The sequence below is a fragment of the Mizuhopecten yessoensis genome, unplaced genomic scaffold, assembly GCF_002113885.1.
Source record: "Mizuhopecten yessoensis strain PY_sf001 unplaced genomic scaffold, ASM211388v2 scaffold11159, whole genome shotgun sequence".
NCBI classification, from domain to species: Eukaryota; Metazoa; Mollusca; class Bivalvia; order Pectinida; family Pectinidae; genus Mizuhopecten; species Mizuhopecten yessoensis.
In genome coordinates, this window is record NW_018408909.1 from 190,412 (window position 1) to 211,180 (window position 20,769).

General features: G+C 36.8%; 2 protein-coding genes across 6 annotated transcripts in view; one reads left to right on the forward strand and one right to left on the reverse strand.

The window, feature by feature from the left end:
- The window catches only part of LOC110467104 (ubiquitin carboxyl-terminal hydrolase 34-like), a 53,974-nt gene extending 47,678 nt beyond the window's left edge, over positions 1–6,296 (forward strand). For 3 of the 5 annotated variants that reach the window (XM_021524020.1, XM_021524021.1, XM_021524022.1), the window contains 5 exons: positions 395–474; positions 799–933; positions 1,594–1,731; positions 2,104–2,314; positions 2,505–6,295. In XM_021524020.1, coding sequence (XP_021379695.1) covers positions 395–474; positions 799–933; positions 1,594–1,731; positions 2,104–2,314; positions 2,505–3,343 — 1,403 coding nt within the window. In that variant the 3' untranslated portion in view covers positions 3,344–6,295. Of the gene's footprint in view, positions 1–394; positions 475–798; positions 934–1,593; positions 1,732–2,103; positions 2,315–2,504 lie in introns of all 5 variants that reach the window. The other 2 variants (XR_002464806.1, XR_002464805.1) reach the window with 2 other exon arrangements.
- A 5,680-nt stretch (positions 6,297–11,976) lies between these two features.
- Positions 11,977–20,692, reverse strand: LOC110467088 (activator of 90 kDa heat shock protein ATPase homolog 2-like). The gene is made up of 9 exons (XM_021524002.1): positions 20,472–20,692; positions 18,839–18,918; positions 17,992–18,102; positions 17,612–17,697; positions 16,286–16,406; positions 15,394–15,467; positions 14,985–15,131; positions 14,123–14,224; positions 11,977–13,083 (listed from the first exon to the last, which is right to left on the reverse strand). Exons 1-9 carry the CDS (start codon positions 20,549–20,551, stop codon positions 12,856–12,858), a joined length of 1,029 nt encoding a protein of 342 aa, XP_021379677.1. The 5' UTR covers positions 20,552–20,692; the 3' UTR covers positions 11,977–12,855.
- Between the last annotated feature and the right edge of the window lie 77 nt (positions 20,693–20,769).

The following is a 20,769-nucleotide window of genomic DNA, read 5'->3' on the forward strand; positions in this document are numbered from 1 at the left end:
GCAATAATCTGTCAGGAGCCTGACTAAGTTAGTTCCAAAAGTCAACTTAAAATTGTAAGAAAGAGCATATTCAGAATAATCATATATTACAACAACTACTTTGATACTAAATTAATTTTTGATACATTTAATTGACAAGAAATATAAATAAATGTATATACAAATTAAAGGGATTGGACATAAGCTAAGCTTTTTTTTTAAGTCCTTGAATACATTGAATTTAATCCAGTGTAGATTCGAAACGTTCAGAAATGTACAGGTCATGTCATTGAAGTTATGCATATAAGCATACAAAAGTCTAGTTTCTCTCACTGTTAAGGCTCTCGGTTTATAATGAAGTGTGAAGCTGCTCCTGTTGTTTCTATTTGATGGATGTCTGCTCTGTAAATTTCAGGTGCCATGGTTGCTATTGAGGGAGTACCTTTACACTCCCCATACTTTGCCAAGCTGTGGTACGAGATATACCACTCGGAGGTTTGTAGTCATCTTCTCGTTACCCACCATAGTTGGATGTATTGAATTCAAAAAGTTCAAAAGTCTACAAGTTTGCAAAATCTTCATTATTCTGTTTGAGGGTCAGAACACTGCTGTTAAAAGCAATAAAAAGATAAATAGTAATGCCATCAAAGCTTCCTCCTCTTCCGAGTATTGAAATAGCAGAAGAGCTTTCATGTATATATATGCAGTGTTTAAAACAGAAAAATTGTATTAAAATGAAATAGTTTTGGTGTACAGGATCCAGAGAAGAAAGGAAATTCTAAATAGTACTACAGTAAATATACATTATTTTGTTAACAGGTGGACAGAAATTGTATCAATATCCTGTGCAATAGTAACATATTTATAGAGTATGTGGATTCGGTGCTACTGGATGAGCGGCTCTCGCTCAGCAATCACAATATCTACCAGTTCCTGTGCAATTTCTTCCCAAAGGTGGGTATCTTTTTGAGGCGCTATTTCTGATACTAACTTGGAACACTACAACCTCTGTTCGATCTTGACCTAAAGTACTGAAATATAAGTTCACGAGCATAGCTTAGTTGCTGTTTCATTTGTAGACTTTCATCTTGAGATTGTACTGTGTCGCACACCAAAATGTGAACATCACAACCATACTGAAATACTTATTTCTAGGCCACATTATCTTGATGCCAGATACATGTAGGGTATCTACACTTGAGAAAGCTCATGGGTGAAAGTATTTTCTTCAAATACAGTGCTCTTGAATATCTTGGACAAGTCAGCTATAAATCAAAAACATTCACAGATAAAAATGACTATTGTCTGTTATATGCTTGTTAATAATGCATCACAACATTGGAGAGAGAAAAATGGGAGGAAACAAACTTATTCATGGATTACCTTTTTTTCATCATATTCATGTGCTAAACCTGTTAGAAACCAAGTCATGCATTTTCTTTAATACCAAATTTATGGTGAATTTGTAATCAGGAAGAGGGTGGTTAATGTGAGCCTTGCTCACTTCCTCTAGTTCTTTAGTATTAAAGATTAATGATAATAAGGTGTATAGGTTTGGCCTAGTAATGACAGAAAAGTCAATAGTGATGTGGAAATATTCCTGCTTTGTTTCAGGTATTCCAACAGGTGCTAAACGATCAAGGGAGATCACTCTTGGACAGTCTGGTGGCATCTGTGACAGCAGAAAAAGCTGCCGCTGAAAATATTAGATCAGAAAGAGATTTCCTAAACATCTGCTATAGAATTAATGGGGTAAGCAAAGTGAATGTAGTATTCTACTTCAGAGACATTTTTAATTAAGTACATGTAGAATAACTAACCAATGTCATCTACCTTTGTTATATTCCAAACTGTTGTATCGGAGTAGGATTAGACTTAGTGGTTCAGTATTGTTTTTGTAATGTTGAGTTAATCATTCATTTAAATTGTCTTCCCCTGTTATTTTCACAGAACTTCCTTTTGCTTCCAATGAGCTATGAAACCGTTGCAGCATTTTTCTGTGACAAAGTATATGTTGTTAGAAATAGACAAATAGACAAATGATCTAATGAAAAGGACCCCTTTCAACAGTTAAAAGTTCATTGAAATACATGTAAGGTAAAGAACATGCTGTTTTGTTCCCAGGATCTGCGTACTATGCTCCTGATATTCTCAGTACAGCCTCCTAAGCAGCTGAACTCTCTCCTGGTGGATAGTTTACAGTATATCCTCCAGGTGTGTCGCCAGCATCAGCACCAGCGTGCAGCTGACACATCACAGCGATCTGTAACCCGCAAGCGTTCAGGCTCACAGGGTGACAGTGGGGAAGAGGAGGAGGCCACAGAGGAAATATCTGGTAAGAAAATTGGTGACACATTAAAATAAAGACATTGATTCATGGAATTGAAGACGAGTGTAATTGTTGCAATGTTTTTGAAGTGTCGTGATCATGAAATTCTCCAGGACTAAAATACAGATACCATAATTATCCTCTTGGTGACTATGACAAGATATAGTGTTGTAAAATAATACTATCAATTTTTCAGGTGAAACATCTGCGAAGAAACAAAAATTATCTTGTGAAACATCTGAAGAATTGGTCAAGAATTCTACTGAATCTGAGAAATCCACATCATTTACGTCTAATGAGGATCAGAGCTCTGGCAAGGTAGACAATGAATCAACCCATGAAAATGCCATCTCTGAGGGTGCTAACCAGTCAAAATCTGATTCTAGTCAGTCAGAGTCTGCCGAGAAGTCAGAGTCTGCCGAGATGTCGGAGTCCGAGTCTGCCGAGAAGTCGGAGTCCGAGTCTGCCGAGAAGGAGAAGTCAGAGTCTGCCGAGAAGGAGAAGTCCGAGTCTGCAGAGAAGAAGTCAGAGTCTGCAGAGCAGGAGAAGTCTGAGCCCTGTGCGGACAGCACAAATAAGGAGGACAGTGACCAGGATTCTGATGTGGTGATTGTGATCCCGTCGGAGGAGGACAAACCTATTGTGGACAACAAGTCTGATGTTGAAAGTAAATCTGATACAGACAATAAGTCTAGCATAGAAAGCAAACTTGATGTTGAAAGTAAATCTGATACAGACGATAAGTCTAGCATAGAAAGCAAACTTGAAACAGAGGATGTCATGGTTAAGGAACAAAAGACCGAGGAAATCGAGATACAATCCAAGGATCAGGATGAGGCAATGAAAGATTGTGAGGAACCAGAGCCAGGTCCTTCTGGTCACTGTCGTAATGACAGTCAAGAACCCTCAAGTGGCGAGTCACGACAGAGTTCCAGTGATGAAATGCCACGATCACGAGAGCGCCCAACCATTGTGGACTATGTAGCCAAGCATATAGAGCATATCATTTGCTCTTACGGAAAAGTGGTGAAGTGAATATAGGGTCAGTTGTTTAAGTCTTTCTTATATTCCTCATAGCATTACAGTATGCTACTTTAAAATAGGGCTATGATTTATATTTTCCATTTTGGGAAGATGCATTGTCAAGCCAGTTTTTTCCTCTTGTGTATGAGCATTACTGTGTCTGTTCCTAGTGAATCAGTAGAATGTTTAATTATGAGCTTAGCATTATTTGCTGCCAGCATCTGTTATTCGAGATATGAATGTGTTTGTTGGCGAGATCAAATGAGTAGTTGTATCAGATGTGATACTGCTGTAAGTGTGAATGTTTTAGTTGGTGTGAAATGGCTGTCCTCAAAAGTCACTTGACTTGTAAAGCATTGTTCCACTGCTAAGCTTGTCAGCTGTCTTTGTGATTCAAGGTTGTGAGTTTACTGCGAGCTGTTAGTATTTGTCACCAAGCTATTTGCTGAATAATGTATGGTGTAAAAAAAAAATATGCATTTATTTTGTGTCTGTTTGTCTGATGTTATCAGATGTGAATTCATTCTCAGTGTACCACATGCTACAACATTTTCTACTTTCATTCGGCTTGAGATTAGTCCTACCGTCAGTATTATAAAGTGCACGATTGAATTTGCTTTCATTTATCATGTTCCATACATTTTGACCTATGAATTAGATATGTATATTCGTGAAAAGTGGACAGGCCTACTGGTAAGCCTTGGAAAAGTCTTCCAAGGCATAAATTAAGTTTTACATTTAAAGAAGAAAAGAGTACTTGTACTTGTTTGAATTAAGTATACACTCATAAATGTGTATATTACGTAAACTGTATTAAATATTAGACAAGTTCTGTAAGTCTGTTCCATAGATCCAGCAGATCAGCTAACAGCACTATAGTGTCCCCAACTTTTTAGGGAAAGGGTTCTTAGAAGAAAGTCAAAATTAATAAGGATGACTACTGATTTGGTCAAATGTGTTTTAGTTCAGACCATTTGTATGGTTGTTTCATCAAAACCAAAAGTCCATGTGCCTGAAATTTTCATCCCGGTCTGGAGCTTACCAAGTGCTCCATTAGTCCGACTAGATTTATGGAATACATACTGGAGCTTGTTTTTTGGATTGGCTAGTAAACTTCACCAGATGATAAACATGTGATGTTGTTGATGCTTCTGCCGCAGACACTGTTATGATACCTTGTACAACCTTTTGTGAAATATGTTAATTGTTGTTGCTGAAAGATGCTGCGAAAAAAATAATGGAAGATTTCTGTGTATAAAAGTAACACTGTGATGAATGAAATGTTACATGTAAGCAAAATTTATGACATAAAAATGCAAAATACTGCTTCATGTACTGTAAAAGTAGAATCGTTATATTTTCTTATGATTGTGCACTGTTCAGATCTCCTTTGTGAATTTTTAAATAATGCATGACATTATGGTCCATTATCAGTGATGCCTGTGTTCTTCTCATTTTACCACCAAGTGGTTCATATCAGACTAGAGATTTGTATGCATTAAGCGACTTGTGTTCCAGAGAAGAGTTGATATATTATGACCTACCATGAGAAAGGGTTTGGTTTGATAAACTGTTTATATGTATTAAGCCTGGTACTATATTTTATACTATTTGTGTATAAATTAATCCTGATAACTTCCAATGGCTAACTTGACATCGTAAGGCACTCGCCATGTGCTTAAGTTTTGATATTGTTGGTTTAGTCAGTTCAACTGTCAGATAACACAAACGTCAGTTCTGAAGCTAGGTCAAACAACTGTCAGATAACAAAAACGTCAGTTCTGAAGCTAGGTCAAACAACTGTCAGATAACATAAACGTCAGTTTTAAAGCTAGGTCAAACAACTGTCAGATAACATAAACGTCAGTTCTGAAGCTAGGTCAAAATATGTCCTGCAGTTTGCATACCTAGTAATGCCAAAACCGACACACTTTTATCCAACCAGTACCCTTTGACATGGCTGGTCAGAAGTATGGTAGCTAATTGCTAGATCTATGTATGAAGCGTGGATTTGTCGAGTTATTCTGACTTCTGGATACAGCTATTCATCAGTAAGGTTGGTGTTGTGAGCGTAGAAGAGTGTGTGGTATGTATGGTGATGTACCAAAGAACAATGATCCTTGACCAAACTACAGTCTGTATAATACTTTGTTTTTATTTATAATTGTCACTGCAATCGCTTCCATACTTACTGTGCTGGTGATAATTCATATAGAAACATCTTTTTTGAACAAAGAATAAAAAAAGTCATCAGTATTTTCAATCTTTGGTTTTGTGTTTACTGCACTGAGTTTTTAAAGATTTTACCACGAAACACAGTTGTAAGCAGAATATTTACCCATGTACCTATGTCATGTGAATCTAAGGTACCTGGTAATAAGAATACGGAAGAGATCAAATATTATCTGGTATGAAGAACTTGTTCAACATTACAGGTGTTCTTTGGCACGATTTTGAAAGAAATCAGGTGTCCTTGGGCACCATTTTGAAAGAGATGAAATGTCTTTCCACATACATCAAGAACAATGTTCCACCATTACTTGATGAGGAAAAAATTACAAACTGAAACCTTTCAAACTTAGTTCCCAGAAGATCTTGCATCATAAATATTGTTTGGTGAATTTTTTCATACAAAGTCTAGAAAATGCTATTTTTGCTCTTAGGGCTGTCACAATAATTTTGAATAATGGAAAACAGACTTGTTTCAATACGCATTAATATTGTATCACATGGCAATATAAAAATAAAATATTGCTACTATGGAAAAAATGTTTTCAAAGTCTGATGTTCTAACTATGCAGATCTACTACAAGTCGGCTGATAACAATTTAACAGGCTTTTACCAGCTAGTGGTGGAAATCGTTTGAAATTTCACATTTGATGATGGGCTCGATGAAAATCTAAATCTCTGTATACACATAAACCTTCTTCAATATGATACATAATTTTTAGCTTGCCTGGTCCAAAGGACCATGGTGAGCTTATGCCATACCGCATCGTCCATCTGTCCGTCAACTTTTCCTTTAAAATGCTACTAGTCCTGAACGGCTAAGTAGATTTTGACTAAATTTGGTCTGGAGCATCCTTAGGCCAAGGGGACTCAATTTTGTATAATTGTTGGGTGGGGCAGAGGGGTGGGGCCAAATGGGGGTAAAAGAGGTAATTAAAATCATTATTCTACTGTAGGCATTAAGGGATTTTATCCTTATTAGCTCACCGGGTCCGAAGGACCAAGGTGAGCTTATGCCATACCGTGGCGTCTGTCGTCCGTCCGTCAACAATTTCTTTTAACGACTTCTTCACCACTGATTGGAATTTAACTAAATTTCACTGGAAGCATCCCTAGGTGGTGGGGATTCAAAATTGTACAAATGGTGGAGCTGACCCCCCAGGGGGCAGAGGGGCGGACCAAAAAGGGGGCAATTTGGCTATACTGCTTTAAGCAACTTCTTCTCTGGATTTATATCAACCATATTTGACTGGAAGCATCCCTAGGTGGTGGAGATTCAAAATTGTACAAATGGTTGGGCTATCCCCCCAGGGGGCTGAGGGTGGGGCCCAAAAGAGGTAATTTGGCTATATTTCTACAAACGGCTTCTTCTGTAGAACTATGCACTGGTTATCAATCATATTTAATCAAAAGCATTCATGGGATGCAGGGATTAAAAATTGTACAAATGGTTGGGCTGACCCCCCAGGGGGCTGAGGGGCGGGGCCAAAAAGTTATTTGGCTATTGCCATGGATATCACTTCTTCTCTGTAACCAAGTGATGGATATCGACCATATTAAACTGTAAGCAGCCCTAGGTGGTGGGGATTCAAAATTGTACAAATGGTCGGGCTGAGGGCGGGACCAAAGGAGGGCAATTTGGCTATATTGCTATAAACGACTTCTGTAGAACTATGCCATGGATATCAATCTTATTTGGTCGGAAGCATTCATGGGAGGCAGGGATTCAAAATTGTACAAATGGTGGGGCTGACCCCCTGGGCTAAGGGGTGGGGCCAACAAAAGTTTATTGCTTGGAAATGGTTGAGATCCCCACCATATAACCACATATACAATTGCTGAGTATAAAGAGAAGAATGCACATTTGCTTACAGGATGGCCCTAGGGTTTCGCCCCACCCTTGGAAACATAGTCCTTGGGCCATAACTTTAAAACAGTTGGGATCCCCTCCCCAAAACTATATATACAAATGCTAGGCATAAAGAGACGAATGCAGTCACGACATTTGAATAGACCTTGGGGTATGACCTAACCCCTAGGGACCTAGTTTCTTAGTCATAGCTTGGAAACAGTTGAGATCCACACCCTATAACCATAGAGACAATTGCTGAGTATAAAGAGATGAATGCACATATGCTTCCAGGATGGCCTTGGGGACTGCCCCACCCTTGGAGACTTAACCCCTGGGTCATAACTTCGAAATGGTTAAGATTCCCACCCCAGAACTATATATACAATTGTTGGGCATAAAGAGACGAATGCAGTCATGATATTAGAATTGACCCCAGGGTTTGCCCCACCCTTGCAGACTTAACCCCTGGGTCATAACTTTGAAACGGTTGAGATCCCCACCCCAAAACTATCTTGGAAACAGTTGAGCAAAGAGAGACGAATGCAGTCATGATATTAGAATTGAGACTGGGGTCTGGCCACAACCGTAGGGACCTAGTTTCTGAGTCACAGCTTGGAAACAGTTGAGATCCCCACCCCATAACCATACATAAAATTGTTGGGCATGAAAAATCGAATACAGATATATATGCTATAAGGATTGGCCTTGGGGTCTGGCATATTCCCCTGGATCTCATTTGGAGAATATTTTGCCATGATTGCTTAGATATCCAGGTGAGCGATACAGGCCCTATGGGCCTCTTGTTTAGTCTGGAGCATCCTTGGGCCAAGGGACTCAATTTTGTATAAGCTGTGGGTGTGGCTCCCCTGGGAGAGGAGGGGCGGGCTGAATAGGGGAAATAGAGGTAAAAGCTTAAAAGTCCTCCTACCAAAGGGAGGATTTCATCCCAATAGGTTTGGAGCATCCTTGGGCAAAAGGGACCCAATTTGTATAGACAGTGAGTGAAGCACCTCTGGGAGCAGAGGGGTGGGGCCCAATAGGGGAAACATTGCAAATTCATCAAAATCCTTCTTCTGCTGTAGGAATGACAGGATTTTGTCCCAATTTGGTATGAACGGTGGGCCTCACCCCTCTCGGGGCAGAGGTGGGCCCAATAAGGAATATAGAGGAATAGCATTAATTTCCTTTTTCTTCTGTTGGGATGAAGGTATTTTGACCAAATTTGAACAGTAGCATCCTATTGGGAAGGTAAATCGATTTTGTATAAATGGTGGGTCTCACACCCCTGGGGCTCCATAGGGGTAATTTAGCAAATTATATAAAAATCTTCTTCTGTAGGAGGATTATTTCCATATTTGGCCTAAAGCATCCTTGGGTGAAGGGGAACTAATTTCTTCTTACTTTAGCTCACCTGGTCCGAAGGACCATGGTGAGCTTATGCCATACCGCAGCATCCGTCGGTCAACTTTTCCTTTAAAACGCTACTAGTCCTGAACGGCCAAGTAGATTTTGATTTGGTCTGGAGCATCCTTAGGCCAATGGAACTCAATTTTGTATAAACAGTGGATGTGGCCCCCCTGGGGCCATAGGGGCGGGACCCAATAGGGGAAATAGAGGTAAAACCTTAAAAAATCCTTCTTCTACCGTAGAGATTAAGGGATTTCATCCCAATTTGGTCTGGAACATCCTTGGGCCAAGGAGACTCAATATTGTATAAATGGTGGATGTGGCCCCCCTTGGGGCAGAGGGACGGGGCCAAATAGGGGAGATATAGGGAAAAACTTCAAAATCCTTCTTCTACCGTAGGGATTAAATCCTAATTTAGTCTGGAGCATCCTTGGGCCAAGGGGATTCAATTGTGTATAAATGGTAAGTGTGGACCTCCTCGGGACAGAGGGGCGGGCCCAATAGGGGAAAAAGAGGTATAACCTTTAAAATCCTTCTTCTACCATAGGGATTAAAGGACTTTATCCTTATTTAGTCTTGAGCATCCTTGGGCCAAGGGAACTCAATTTTGTATAAACAGTGGGTGTATAGCCCTCCTCAGGGCAGAGGGGCGGGGCCCAATATGGGAAATAAAGGTAAAACCTTTAAAACCCTTATTTTTCCATAGGCATTAAGGGATTTCATCCCAATTTGGTCTGGAGTATCTATGGGCAAAAGGGACTCAATTTTGTATAAACAGTGAGTTTGGCCCCCCTGGGGGCTGAGGAGCGGGGCCCAATAGGAGAAACCTAGCAAATTCTTCAAAATCCTTCTTCTGTAGGAATGACAGGATTTTGTGCAAATTTGGTATGAAGCATCCTTGGGTTAAGGGGAAGCAATTTTGTATAAACAATGGGTCTGACTCCCCTGGGGGCTGAGAGGTGGGGCCCAATAAGGGATATAGAGGAATAGCTTTAATTTCCTTCTTATTCCGTAGGGATGTAGGTATTTTGACCAAATTTAAACAGTAGCATTATGTTTGGAAGGGAAATCAATTTTGTATAAATGGTGGGTTTGGACCCCCTGGGGCCTGAGCCCTATAGGGGAAACAGCAAATTCTTCAAAATCCTTCTTCTTCTGTAGGAATGACAAGATTTTGATTAAATTTTGGATGAAGCACTCTTGGGTGAAGGCAACCAATTTTGTATAAATGGTGGGTCTTCCAGTAACACCAGTGGGCCTCTTGTTTCTGTAAGAATGACAGGATTTTGTCCAATTGCATATAAATAAATATAACCCCTGACTAACCATGTAATACATGTACAGCAACATCTGGCTATTTCAACTTCAATTTTGCTAACATTTTCAGATGAGCGATACAGGCCCTCTGGGCCTAATGTTGAGAATACATTCCCAAGAGATTAAGTGCCATTTTCAGAGAAACAACACTTTTCCCTGTGACAAAAAAAAATCATGATATGTAAATAAAGACATTCATTCTGTATTTCAGTATTTTGTTATGTGCTCCAGTTATATTGTGATTACCCATATCGGCCCTGCCTAATTTGTAGATTGTGCATTCATTTGATAATTTGGGTTAAAAATCACATGCAACAAATCGGGTACAGCATTTTATGACTTTAATGACTTTCCCGAACTCTTGACATGCTGGATTAGAGGTCTATCAAGTTATCAAACGAATGACCTTGACACAATTCTTAGCTCATAAGGGGTCAATTGTGTTAATCTACATTTTCTGTGCATCCAAGAGTCCTATGGTCATGATATTTAGCCTGTAGCTTAATGGTGTAAAGTGCCACGAAGAGTTGGGTCTAAATACATTACCTAGACCAACTATGAAAGTGAGATTGTAGAATACCAGGTAATATAATTTCAGAAGAACAGACCCTATGTGTAGCATTATGTTACTTAAACATTAAAATAAATTTTACCTGGACTCTTTATAGGCATGTTGTCAATTTATAGAAGCAAAATAATGATCACTCATTATTTTTGCATATACCATTTTGTCTGACAGATTAAAATAACAGAAAAACAAAATGTCTTCTCAGGCCTCATTTACCTTATATCACACTCAATACTTCCAGTACAAAAGTTTTATATACATTTGTTGGAAAAAAATCACTCCATAAAGACAAGCCACTCTGGAGAAGTAGCAACAGCATTGTATTTTCTGTCTCCTTAATGTTTTGTACGTCACAAGGGAATTACTAAATAATTCATGAGTTCTGTAATACATCCGACCGCAAAGCAACCCTATTACATTGTGTATTCACATCTCAGATCACACTTGTTCAGGAAGAACATGCATAACAAAAACATGATATTGTCTTAAGAAATTTCATTTCAATTTTCACATTATAAATTTATTCAGTCATAATTTAATATTCCTTTTTTATATTAATACATGATACTAAATCATAAAATAAAATTCATATCATTGTGTCCCATTTAGTCAAAATGTTCTTACATGTGGTAGGTATGGAGGTAAAGTATAACTAAATGCTTTGGTAAAGGAGTAACATACACAAATACGTGAAAATAATCAAGCTCCACTGTAATTTTCAGTAAAATAGTCAGATCGGTATTCAAATTTAAACAAAATGCCTGAAGGGCATGTATCACTCGCCTGGTTATTTAAGCATCAAATGCAAAATATTAAGGTTTTGTGTAACTAAGGAAGATCCTTAAAGCCTGCAGTCAAAGTTGAACTTGACCTCAACATTATACATAAAATAATTAATTAAACTGCTAGTCTACATAACAAATCCAAGTAATTTGGCTCCAGACCATATCATTTTAGATAATGTCGTTGGAAGTTATTAACTTAGTTGAACTCATTTTAGATAATGTTGTTGGAAATTATTAACTCAGTTGAACTCCGAGACAGGTAAAGTATGTAAAGGTCATTTATATGAGGAAACTTTATAGCAATCCATTTAATGTACCTACAGCCCAAACATTAGGACCCCCAGTCTTTTAGTTTCCAAGAAGAAGCTGAAGATGACAGATGGACAGACGATGGACACTGCACCATAACTAAAGCTCACAGGCACTTCTGTTCTCAATATTTGTATAAGGTTTTATCCACATCAGAAGAGAAATGCACACAGTAGAATGATGACAATAGGTTTATTTATAATAACAGTAACCTTGACCTTTACAAACACGACCCCGAAACATGTTCAAGGTATTTGTATAATGAATACTTGCATTAAGTTTCATCAAAAACCAAAAGAAAAATGAAGCCAGTAGAGATAACAAAATTTTTCTTTTTAAAATAATGGTGACCTTGACCTTGGAACTATCTGGGTATAACTCCGAGTTGCAAATCTGGTAGAGGTATTTGTGTACTAAATGCTATTGTATACAGATTCATCACAAGGAAACGAGAAGTGAAAGTGGTGGAATGATGACACTGATAGTAGGAACATAAAAATATATTGTATGACTCGATAACAGAAATTGTATAGTCACATAAATGTCAAGGTTATCCTGGTATTATTGTCTTTAATCAATTCATTTCTTGTTTATTACTAGTCAAAGTCCAACATGAACAACAACAAAACTCATGTGTGTGACAAAAGTAGGAAATGTATGGATCCAATGCTATCGTACAGCCGGTTACCATACCAGTTTCTCTGTGGTGTTATCATATATCTGGAGAGAAGTTATCGCATCTATTTGAAAAATCAGGATAAACAGTAGACAATGTTCCCTAATTTCATATTGAATTCATTGATATTGATTGGATCTGTTCAACTGAAAGAACTGACAAAGCTACTTGAACGACATGCAATATGATGTCTGTGTTCCAGTTCATCAGTTTTCCCTCTGGCAAGGAGGCCACGGCATTAACTTTTATGAATGTCACAGGGAGATCAAATAGCTCATCAGGGTCCGTTGATTGTGAACTCCCCAAAAAACCTCTCGGGTAAATTATAACCTAGTTTTTTTTCTAATGTACCAATTTCTCGCATTTATATAAACACGTCGTCAACAAAATATGTTTGAGCCAAATCCAAATATTTGTTTGATTCTGTTCCAGTAGTTCACTTTCCAACCTTCACGGGTTTTTTCTAGTTCAGTGTCGGGGACACCTGTTTGTGTTATATTCAATACTGTACAATCCTCCTTCTCTACCAGGTCAAAGGTCACCACTGAATAGTGTTCCTCTGGCCAATTTTTCACTCTCCACCTTTGAACGATTTTCATTGGTTGTACCTATAACAAAATAAATCATACAGTGATTACATAAATTTTATTGTGACATAATTTAATTGAATGAAAAAACATAACTGACAAAATAATGTTTTTGACCATACATTCTGAGAAAAAAATGCATAAATATGACATTTTGAGAAAAAAAGCATATTTTACAACTGAGAATTTCAGTGATCACAATTTTGTTGAAGTGGCAACAAGGAAATAACCACGGGGTTCAATGTATTCATTGTTTTCTTTAATGCTGCTTAGTGCTAATGTACATGTAATATGTACCATTAGATGTAGGGGCGTCACAATGCGCCAAGAGGAATCACGATATATTGCATTACAGAATGAACAGAACATATTGCGATACATGTCCCAATATATTGTCATAGGAAGGATGTGCTCAATTTTTACAATGAGTTGTTAGAATGTTATCAAACTTAATCATATATGATATGGATTACCTAGATTGCTTATTGGCATATCTGTTAGAATTTGTAGTAAATTGCAAAGTTAAAACACTAAACAGATACATACAAAATATGCTTTTGAAAAATATTGCGATACAGCAATATTTCATCTCTGTATTGTGGTACGATACGATATACCTGTGTATTGCGATACACCTGTTTTCTGATATATGGTGACAGCCCTATTAGAAAGGCTATTAATAAATGACAATTGCATAATCAATATATAAATCTTGGGGAAGGAAGACAATTTCAAATTTGGATTTACTCTACCATCTCTGCCATTGATAGACAGAGAGGTCCTCAACAAAGTTTGGAAAAAAATGAAAAGGCTCTAGGACTAGTAATTAAGTAAAATGGTTGTTATTTTGAATGTGGGGTGGGCCTGGGGGCAATGGTAGGTTTCCCTGTCCTATTTTAACTTGCTGTAATATATAAAGTAGCAAAATCTTTCAAAAACTACGGCACTGTAATAAAATACATGTTGGTCAGATGTGCAACTTTTTTTAATGTCAAACACAATAAAGTAATCAAGTTTGTCAAAACTTTTTTTTTTTAAAAGAGCAAAGTGTTCAGCTTACCAATTCCACAAATTCCCCTGTGATATTCCCATTGAGAAATGAGAATCGTCCACCCTTCTCCACCTCCATTGATACAGGACCACTGGTAAAAGCCTGCACCATCTAATCAAAACATAATTCCGGTCAAGTTAGAGACAGATCAAATATTATCAGTAAACAAGTGTAACACGGGGTTGGAACAAAATATGACAATAGTTTGCCATGTGCGTACATTTAACTAACTGTACATGTATAATGTTCAGTAATTGGAGGTGTGAGATAAAGGATACAGCATAGGACAGGTGTATGGAGATGGAAAATAATGGAAACAATTTGAAAAGATGGAGAATCACAATATTGGGTATACAGCATGTTATTTACTTATTACCTGCAAAAAAAAATCTGTGATAAAAATGCAAAAAAATCAATTTAACTAAAACTAGACAACATTCCAAATATGTTAAGGGTTTACAAAGGAAATAACAAAGGGCTATAACTCTATGTATGAAAGTGACATGATGCATGAAATTAATACATGATACTCAACCTATATATCAGTATAGCAAGTGAAAAATGTTTTGAATGTTGATTTTCTGTAATAATATCCTATATTACTAAATGAACTAGTTTGTTGAAGATTTCTATGGTACAATCTACACTGTGATAAGTAGAGTCTATTTTTGAATCTGAACAATTAAATTAGCTAAATTAATGTATTTCCACAGAAAATCTTGCAACAGTATTAGGATGAAAGCAGTTGACACATACAAGAGGTTACAGAGAATGCACAACACTGTACAAGTAAATGTCCCATCAGTTCGTAAATTCTAATTTCAAATTGTAATTTCAAGACAGTTATATAATGTTTCTATAGCAATCTTACCTCCTTATCTGTTAAAGCTCTGTACAGGTCCTCTGCACGACACTTGAATTCTTCCTTGTCTGTGAGTGTCTTGGTATGGATTCTCACACCCACTTTTTCTTTTGACTGATTTATTATCATTTTGTTCATTTCTTGTCGCATTTTGTTCTGAAATTATGTATGAATTAAAAAATTAATCAAAAGTGCCATCATTCATAAATGTTTATTTGATATTTAATAGAATGATTTATCAATATTTCAAAGGTTTGTACTCCCCAATATATGATATTTAAGATAAGACCATACATTTTCACTTACACCTTGGAGACAGATCCTAAGATGCATCCCCTCAAACAAGGGAGATGGAAATATTGAAATACCCAGTTAGTTCAAATAGAAGAAGCTTGTATTTTTTGTCACAAAAACTTACTTCAGTGTGTTTCTTTTCTGTGGCAGTCGTTGTAGCACTTCCCTTGGTGGGAAGGACAATCCCTTTTCCATATTCTACAACAACAACAAAATAATTTTAATAGCTACAATTTTTTATAGATGCAACCATGTTTAAATACAACATTAAGTAATGTGAGAGTGGCAGTGGAAAAGATGGACACTGCTCAGACAAACACAACGCTACTGTTCTAATGGTTAAATTGGGGATCAGAACCAATGGAGGAAATCAAAGTTAAAATGGAAGAGCACACCACACTCCCTTAAATACTTCAAACTCATTTATGTTTCAGTATAAATCAAGGACTTTAAAAGTTCAAGGGAAAAAAAGAGTAAGTGCTCTGAAAAAGGCCGAATCACAACCATGCCACATACACTCAAGGGCATGTTTCGGACAATGTTTTACTCTGGTGATCTGAACATTACGGTCAAAGTGACCTAAATTTGTTACGCAATATTTACACTCTGCTGCATGAAGATGTACAACCAGATAAGTTTTGTTGATCTTTTAAGAAATTGGGCATTATTTTCCTTTTACGTCCTTAATAGGTCAAACAGTATGTTAATCATATATTTTGATATGCAACATTTTGCTGTGCAAATATTTAAAGTAAAGCCATGCCAATTCTACATGAAATAGTCTCATTGGCCTATGTGATCTTTGTGCTAATAATATTTAAGAACTGTTGATCACTAGGTATTTATTTTTAGCAAATATATTTAAGGGGTGTTTTGGTGTACATCTCCAACCCTTCCACACTATTGATTTTTTATTCAATAACAAAGGGAGATTAATAATATAAAGGTTTTTTTACATTTGACACTGACTCCACACACAGTACAGTAGCCTCAATAACAAACAAACAAAACTGTACCTTCTTTCAGCTCTTTCATGTACTTTGCAATCTGCTTCCGAACTAAATCTTGGCCTTTCTTTCTCATCATTTCTTTTACTTTATATGATTCATCTGTTGTTTTGTCAATTGTCACTTCAAACTGAAGAAAATAAGAAATACAAAAACATGTTTTCTCATGAACATTTCAGACTGCATGCATACAAAGTATATATATTTATTTAGTTTCACTCATGCCAAATTAAAATGTTTTGTTTTTTCAAATTCTGTGTAATGCGCTAGAAACATATCCAGCATAGATTAACAGATTAAGACAACAATTCAGATTTTTTTAAATGATCCCTGTCCCACTGCACTGTGTTTTTTCCTATAAGTCCCTGCAGGTAGGGCGTAAGAATTGTACCTGCTGCCCACATTGCATGATCATAACAGGCGACTAAATTTGGGATCTTATCTTTTCTCTCCTTTCTAAACAACTTTCTTCGTCCTAATGTCTCCCTTGACAATGCCTCACTTTTGGCCTTTAGTTGAGCGTTCGCACGTGTAAGGAAGGCTTTGGGTTCTGTCCCTTGGCCGAGATATACCAGAGTGTGTAAAAATGGTAGTTTCTACTCCTGCTTTACGCTCAGTAATTTAGGAGTGGGATGACTGGTTCGCCCGTTGTCAGTATGTTTCAGTGAGGTAGCACTATAAAGTCAGCATCAATTCCGCGCTATTACAAGGAGACATACACAAAAATATCGCAGCATCCCAAAAAAACATGCATACACTACACACATCTTGNGAGACATACACAAACATATCGCAGCATCCCAAAAAAACATGCATACACTACACACATCTTGCACACAGGGGAGGCCGTCCTTAAATGACCATAACTGTTGATAGGACGTTAAACAATACTGAACCAAACCAAACATCCTATATGCAGTAATCTCCCCTTAACTTCCTTTAGGATAACACTGTAGAATAAGTATAATTGGGTCAGAACACTTCCGTCAGCCAAGTATCCCTACCAGTTATAGCAATAGATAAGCAGTCAGGGTTCAGGGTTCGAATCTGGGTCTAGCCCTGCAGTGTTTGTATTTACACTCAAAACACTGTTTTGATCATATTTTGTTTATTTCATCTTTATCATTTTTTCAAAAATGTCCGGCAAGGAATGGTCTTATTTTCAGAAATAATTTTATTAATTTATTAAAGCTATGGTCGTGCCAGAAAAAAAATCCAATAATTAGTTACAGTTTTTGGCAGTGGTACAGGGATACTTAATTCTAAGTAACATTTTTATAAAGGTTGAGTCCAAACCCAGAAATAATTGGATTAATCAGTAATTATGGTACGTACATTTACTTCATCAGCTTCATTTTCCTCACTTAAATTTGGAATTTCAAACTTCCCTTTATGTTTCTTAACACCATCTTTAAGGTTTCCTATAAAAAAGAAGTTAGTTCATATTTATAGAAATTCTTTATGGAGGTCACGACAATGGAAGATTAGGATGTGGTTGGTTTATCATAACTTCATTGTTCATGTGACTATTGGAAAGAACATCAACTGTGAACTCTTTTATTTTTATCTTGGTTTTTTCAACTTACAATTAATTGACATTTCTTTCTACGCTGAACTAAATAAATTGATCATGCAAGATTTTCTAGGTAAATTTGGGGTTGAGTGTTTCTTTAAAGTAAGGTAATAATTCATACAATATATAAACAACACCCTACCTGACCATTCCCCTGCAATAGTCCATTCATAGAAGAATATAAGTTTTCCTTTTCTGTTATTTGCTGAAGCTTCCCCATCTAATGTTGTCATGGAATTTATTTCACAGTAACCTGCAAAAGATATATATATACAAGGTTTTTTTGTGGTTTTTTTTTGCATTTTAACATGCAATTCCTGCTAAAAGGCACAGCACATTCTACATGATGTTAAATTGGCTATATAAACTTATAATGTTTTAATCATCAAATATAGTTTGGAAGACTCTTCAACAAAATATGTTTTCCAAATCAGTTAGTTTTGAAAAGTGCACATACAATGCATGATAAGTAGAACAACTAAACAAAAGCTTAGTGTAAATTAACAAGCCATTGGATGCAATTTGAAATGCCTAATATGCATTTTAAAATTCTGGCAGAATTTTATCTTTTTCTCGTGGAGAATTTACTGGTAAGCTACCAGCATACATTCCCATTTTTTTGGCAAATCAAAAAGTGTCATGAATGCATCTTTTTCATCTAAGATCAAATAATTTCTGAGTTTTATGATAAATGCATAACAAAAATGTTTTATCAATAAAAATAGACATATTTTGCCAATTTTGTGAAAGGTTCCAATATTTTCCTATAAAAATAAAAAGGCACTCGAGAGCCATCTTTGCTATATTAATAGAATAAAATATTGTTTGTAAACAAAGTAACAAAACAATGTCAGATTGTTCAACAAAAGTTCATAGCAATGATTATTGTCATTGTTATTTTTGTTTATGAAACAAGAAAAATATGACATCTTATCATGAAGAACTGACATTTCATTGATCTAAAACCAATCCTATTCTTAAAAACTCACATTCATCATCTTCAACAATTAATCCATTTAATAGTTCCTTCAGTTTGTCTTTTGACCAATTTGTGGCATTCTTCTCAGTCCTACAAAAGAAAGTACACTATGATAGTTTCAATATATAGTTAGAAAAGAAATTTTGGGTAATGAAAACTGTTATACTCCAGACAAATATATGCAAATGACTGAATGACTCCAAAATCAAACATATATAATGTCATACTGTGTGTTCAGTAATGCTGCAGTGAACTGATTACAAATGAAGTGTAACAAGAGGTTAAACACCACGATCAGACTGGAGTTTACACATGGGTTCTCCCAACTCTGGATAACGATTTAACCAAATAAGCAACCTGGGACCTACTCCTATAACATAAAGAGGCCACTGGTCGGCCTTTTTCCTATTGTATATGTTTTTGCCGACTGCGACAGCGCCTGTCAAAAGTATCTTGCCATGTAAACCTCTAACATTGTTGGAGTACTTGGAACCCAACAAAAACATGTACCCATTCTGGACACAGTTATGTGTGACACACTGTTATAAAGTATCTGAAGCAGGAGAGTTGTCTACGTGTAGTTTTTAACATGTGTTGGTCCTTGTTTGAAATTCACTTTCTGTTTGACAGCCAGTGCAATACCTTTTTACATGTATTAAGGTTTCAAGATGGTCCGACAAGCGCAGCACCCCACTGAACAACCCACTCACTTTTGAACTGACGTTGGCTCTATTTTTCTGTTTAATCTTTCTGTTTATTAGTGCAGTGGAACCAGGTTTCCCATCAGTTTCAAATTAAATTGAGTTGGATGATGCAGATTTTGTTGCTCCACTCACAATTCTGCCTGCCTCATTATGAAGTTCTTCAAATTCTTGACAATCTTGTTGAGTACAATTACCTTTTACCGACCAACATTTGAAATAGCATTGACTTTGTTTTCCTGTTTAATCTTTCTGTTAATTGGTGTAGCGAAATTAGACTGGGTCAATGGTTGGTGACCAGGTAGCTAAACTGGTTGAGTGTCAATCTAAATTTTGGAGGATCCTAGTTTCAAACACGGTCTGGTCGTGCATTTCTTTTTCACCCGTTACATTTGGCCCACCAAATATACCCACGGATGGTGGTATAGGGTTTAGTGTGTCTTCTGGAGGTTCTAAGACTTTGTTTAAAAAGTGAGGTATGTAGCGGAACTAGACTTGGTCGAGCATTGGTGACCAGGTATCTCAACTGGTTGAGCGTCCATCTAGTTCAGAGGGTCCTGGGTTCGAACCTTTTTTTCTCTCACATATTTGCGATACGTACCTGTGCTCAGGGTTCAGCGACAATATGATATTAACAGATTAAGATAAACAAAATCTTTAACTATATACAACAGGATTGATTTAAACCACAAATAAGCCCAAATAATACAAAATCGTCACAAAAAAACACACATACGTACAAGATCAAAATGAATTGAATTTTTTTTAGGATGGACAATGTGGATAGATTAAGTGAAAGAACAGACCATAGAACAAAACCATTAGAAAATGTAAATCGCAGTAAAATTTTAAGTTAAGTTCCAGTTTTCAATATATATATGTGATCATCTCGGTAGAAACGTCGTTGTCCATCAGTGACATCAGCTGAGCATATCAACTTACCAGTGCCAGTTATTTACGTTAGTACCGTCTGGTCTTTCTTCTACAATCCACCGAGGATCTCCTTCTCCCCATTTTGCCATTTTTAGTCAAATAATCAGGACCGTTGCGTTTGAGAAAATACACTTATTTCTTTATTGTCTAATTTAAAGTGTTTACTGACACCGCTTCGTTACAGTCAACGCTGTTCGGCACGTTTCTGGAAATCTCCCGGAAGTCGTAAGAACGCCCTCTATGAAAAGAATATTCGAGAAAATTTACACCAGAAAGTATAAAGTAAAAGCGAAATGCACAGATATCT

Coding starts and splice junctions, on each gene's coding strand:
- LOC110467088 (XM_021524002.1), bottom strand. CDS start 20,551: ATGGCAAAATGGGGAGAAGGAGATCCTCGGTGGATTGTAGAAGAAAGA. Junction 16,407..17,611: donor ATGAAGCTGATGAAGTAAAT/GTACGTACCATA, acceptor TATTTTCTTCAG/TTTGAAGTGACAATTGACAA. Junction 15,468..16,285: donor CATGAAAGAGCTGAAAGAAG/GTACAGTTTTGT, acceptor TTGTTGTTGTAG/AATATGGAAAAGGGATTGTC.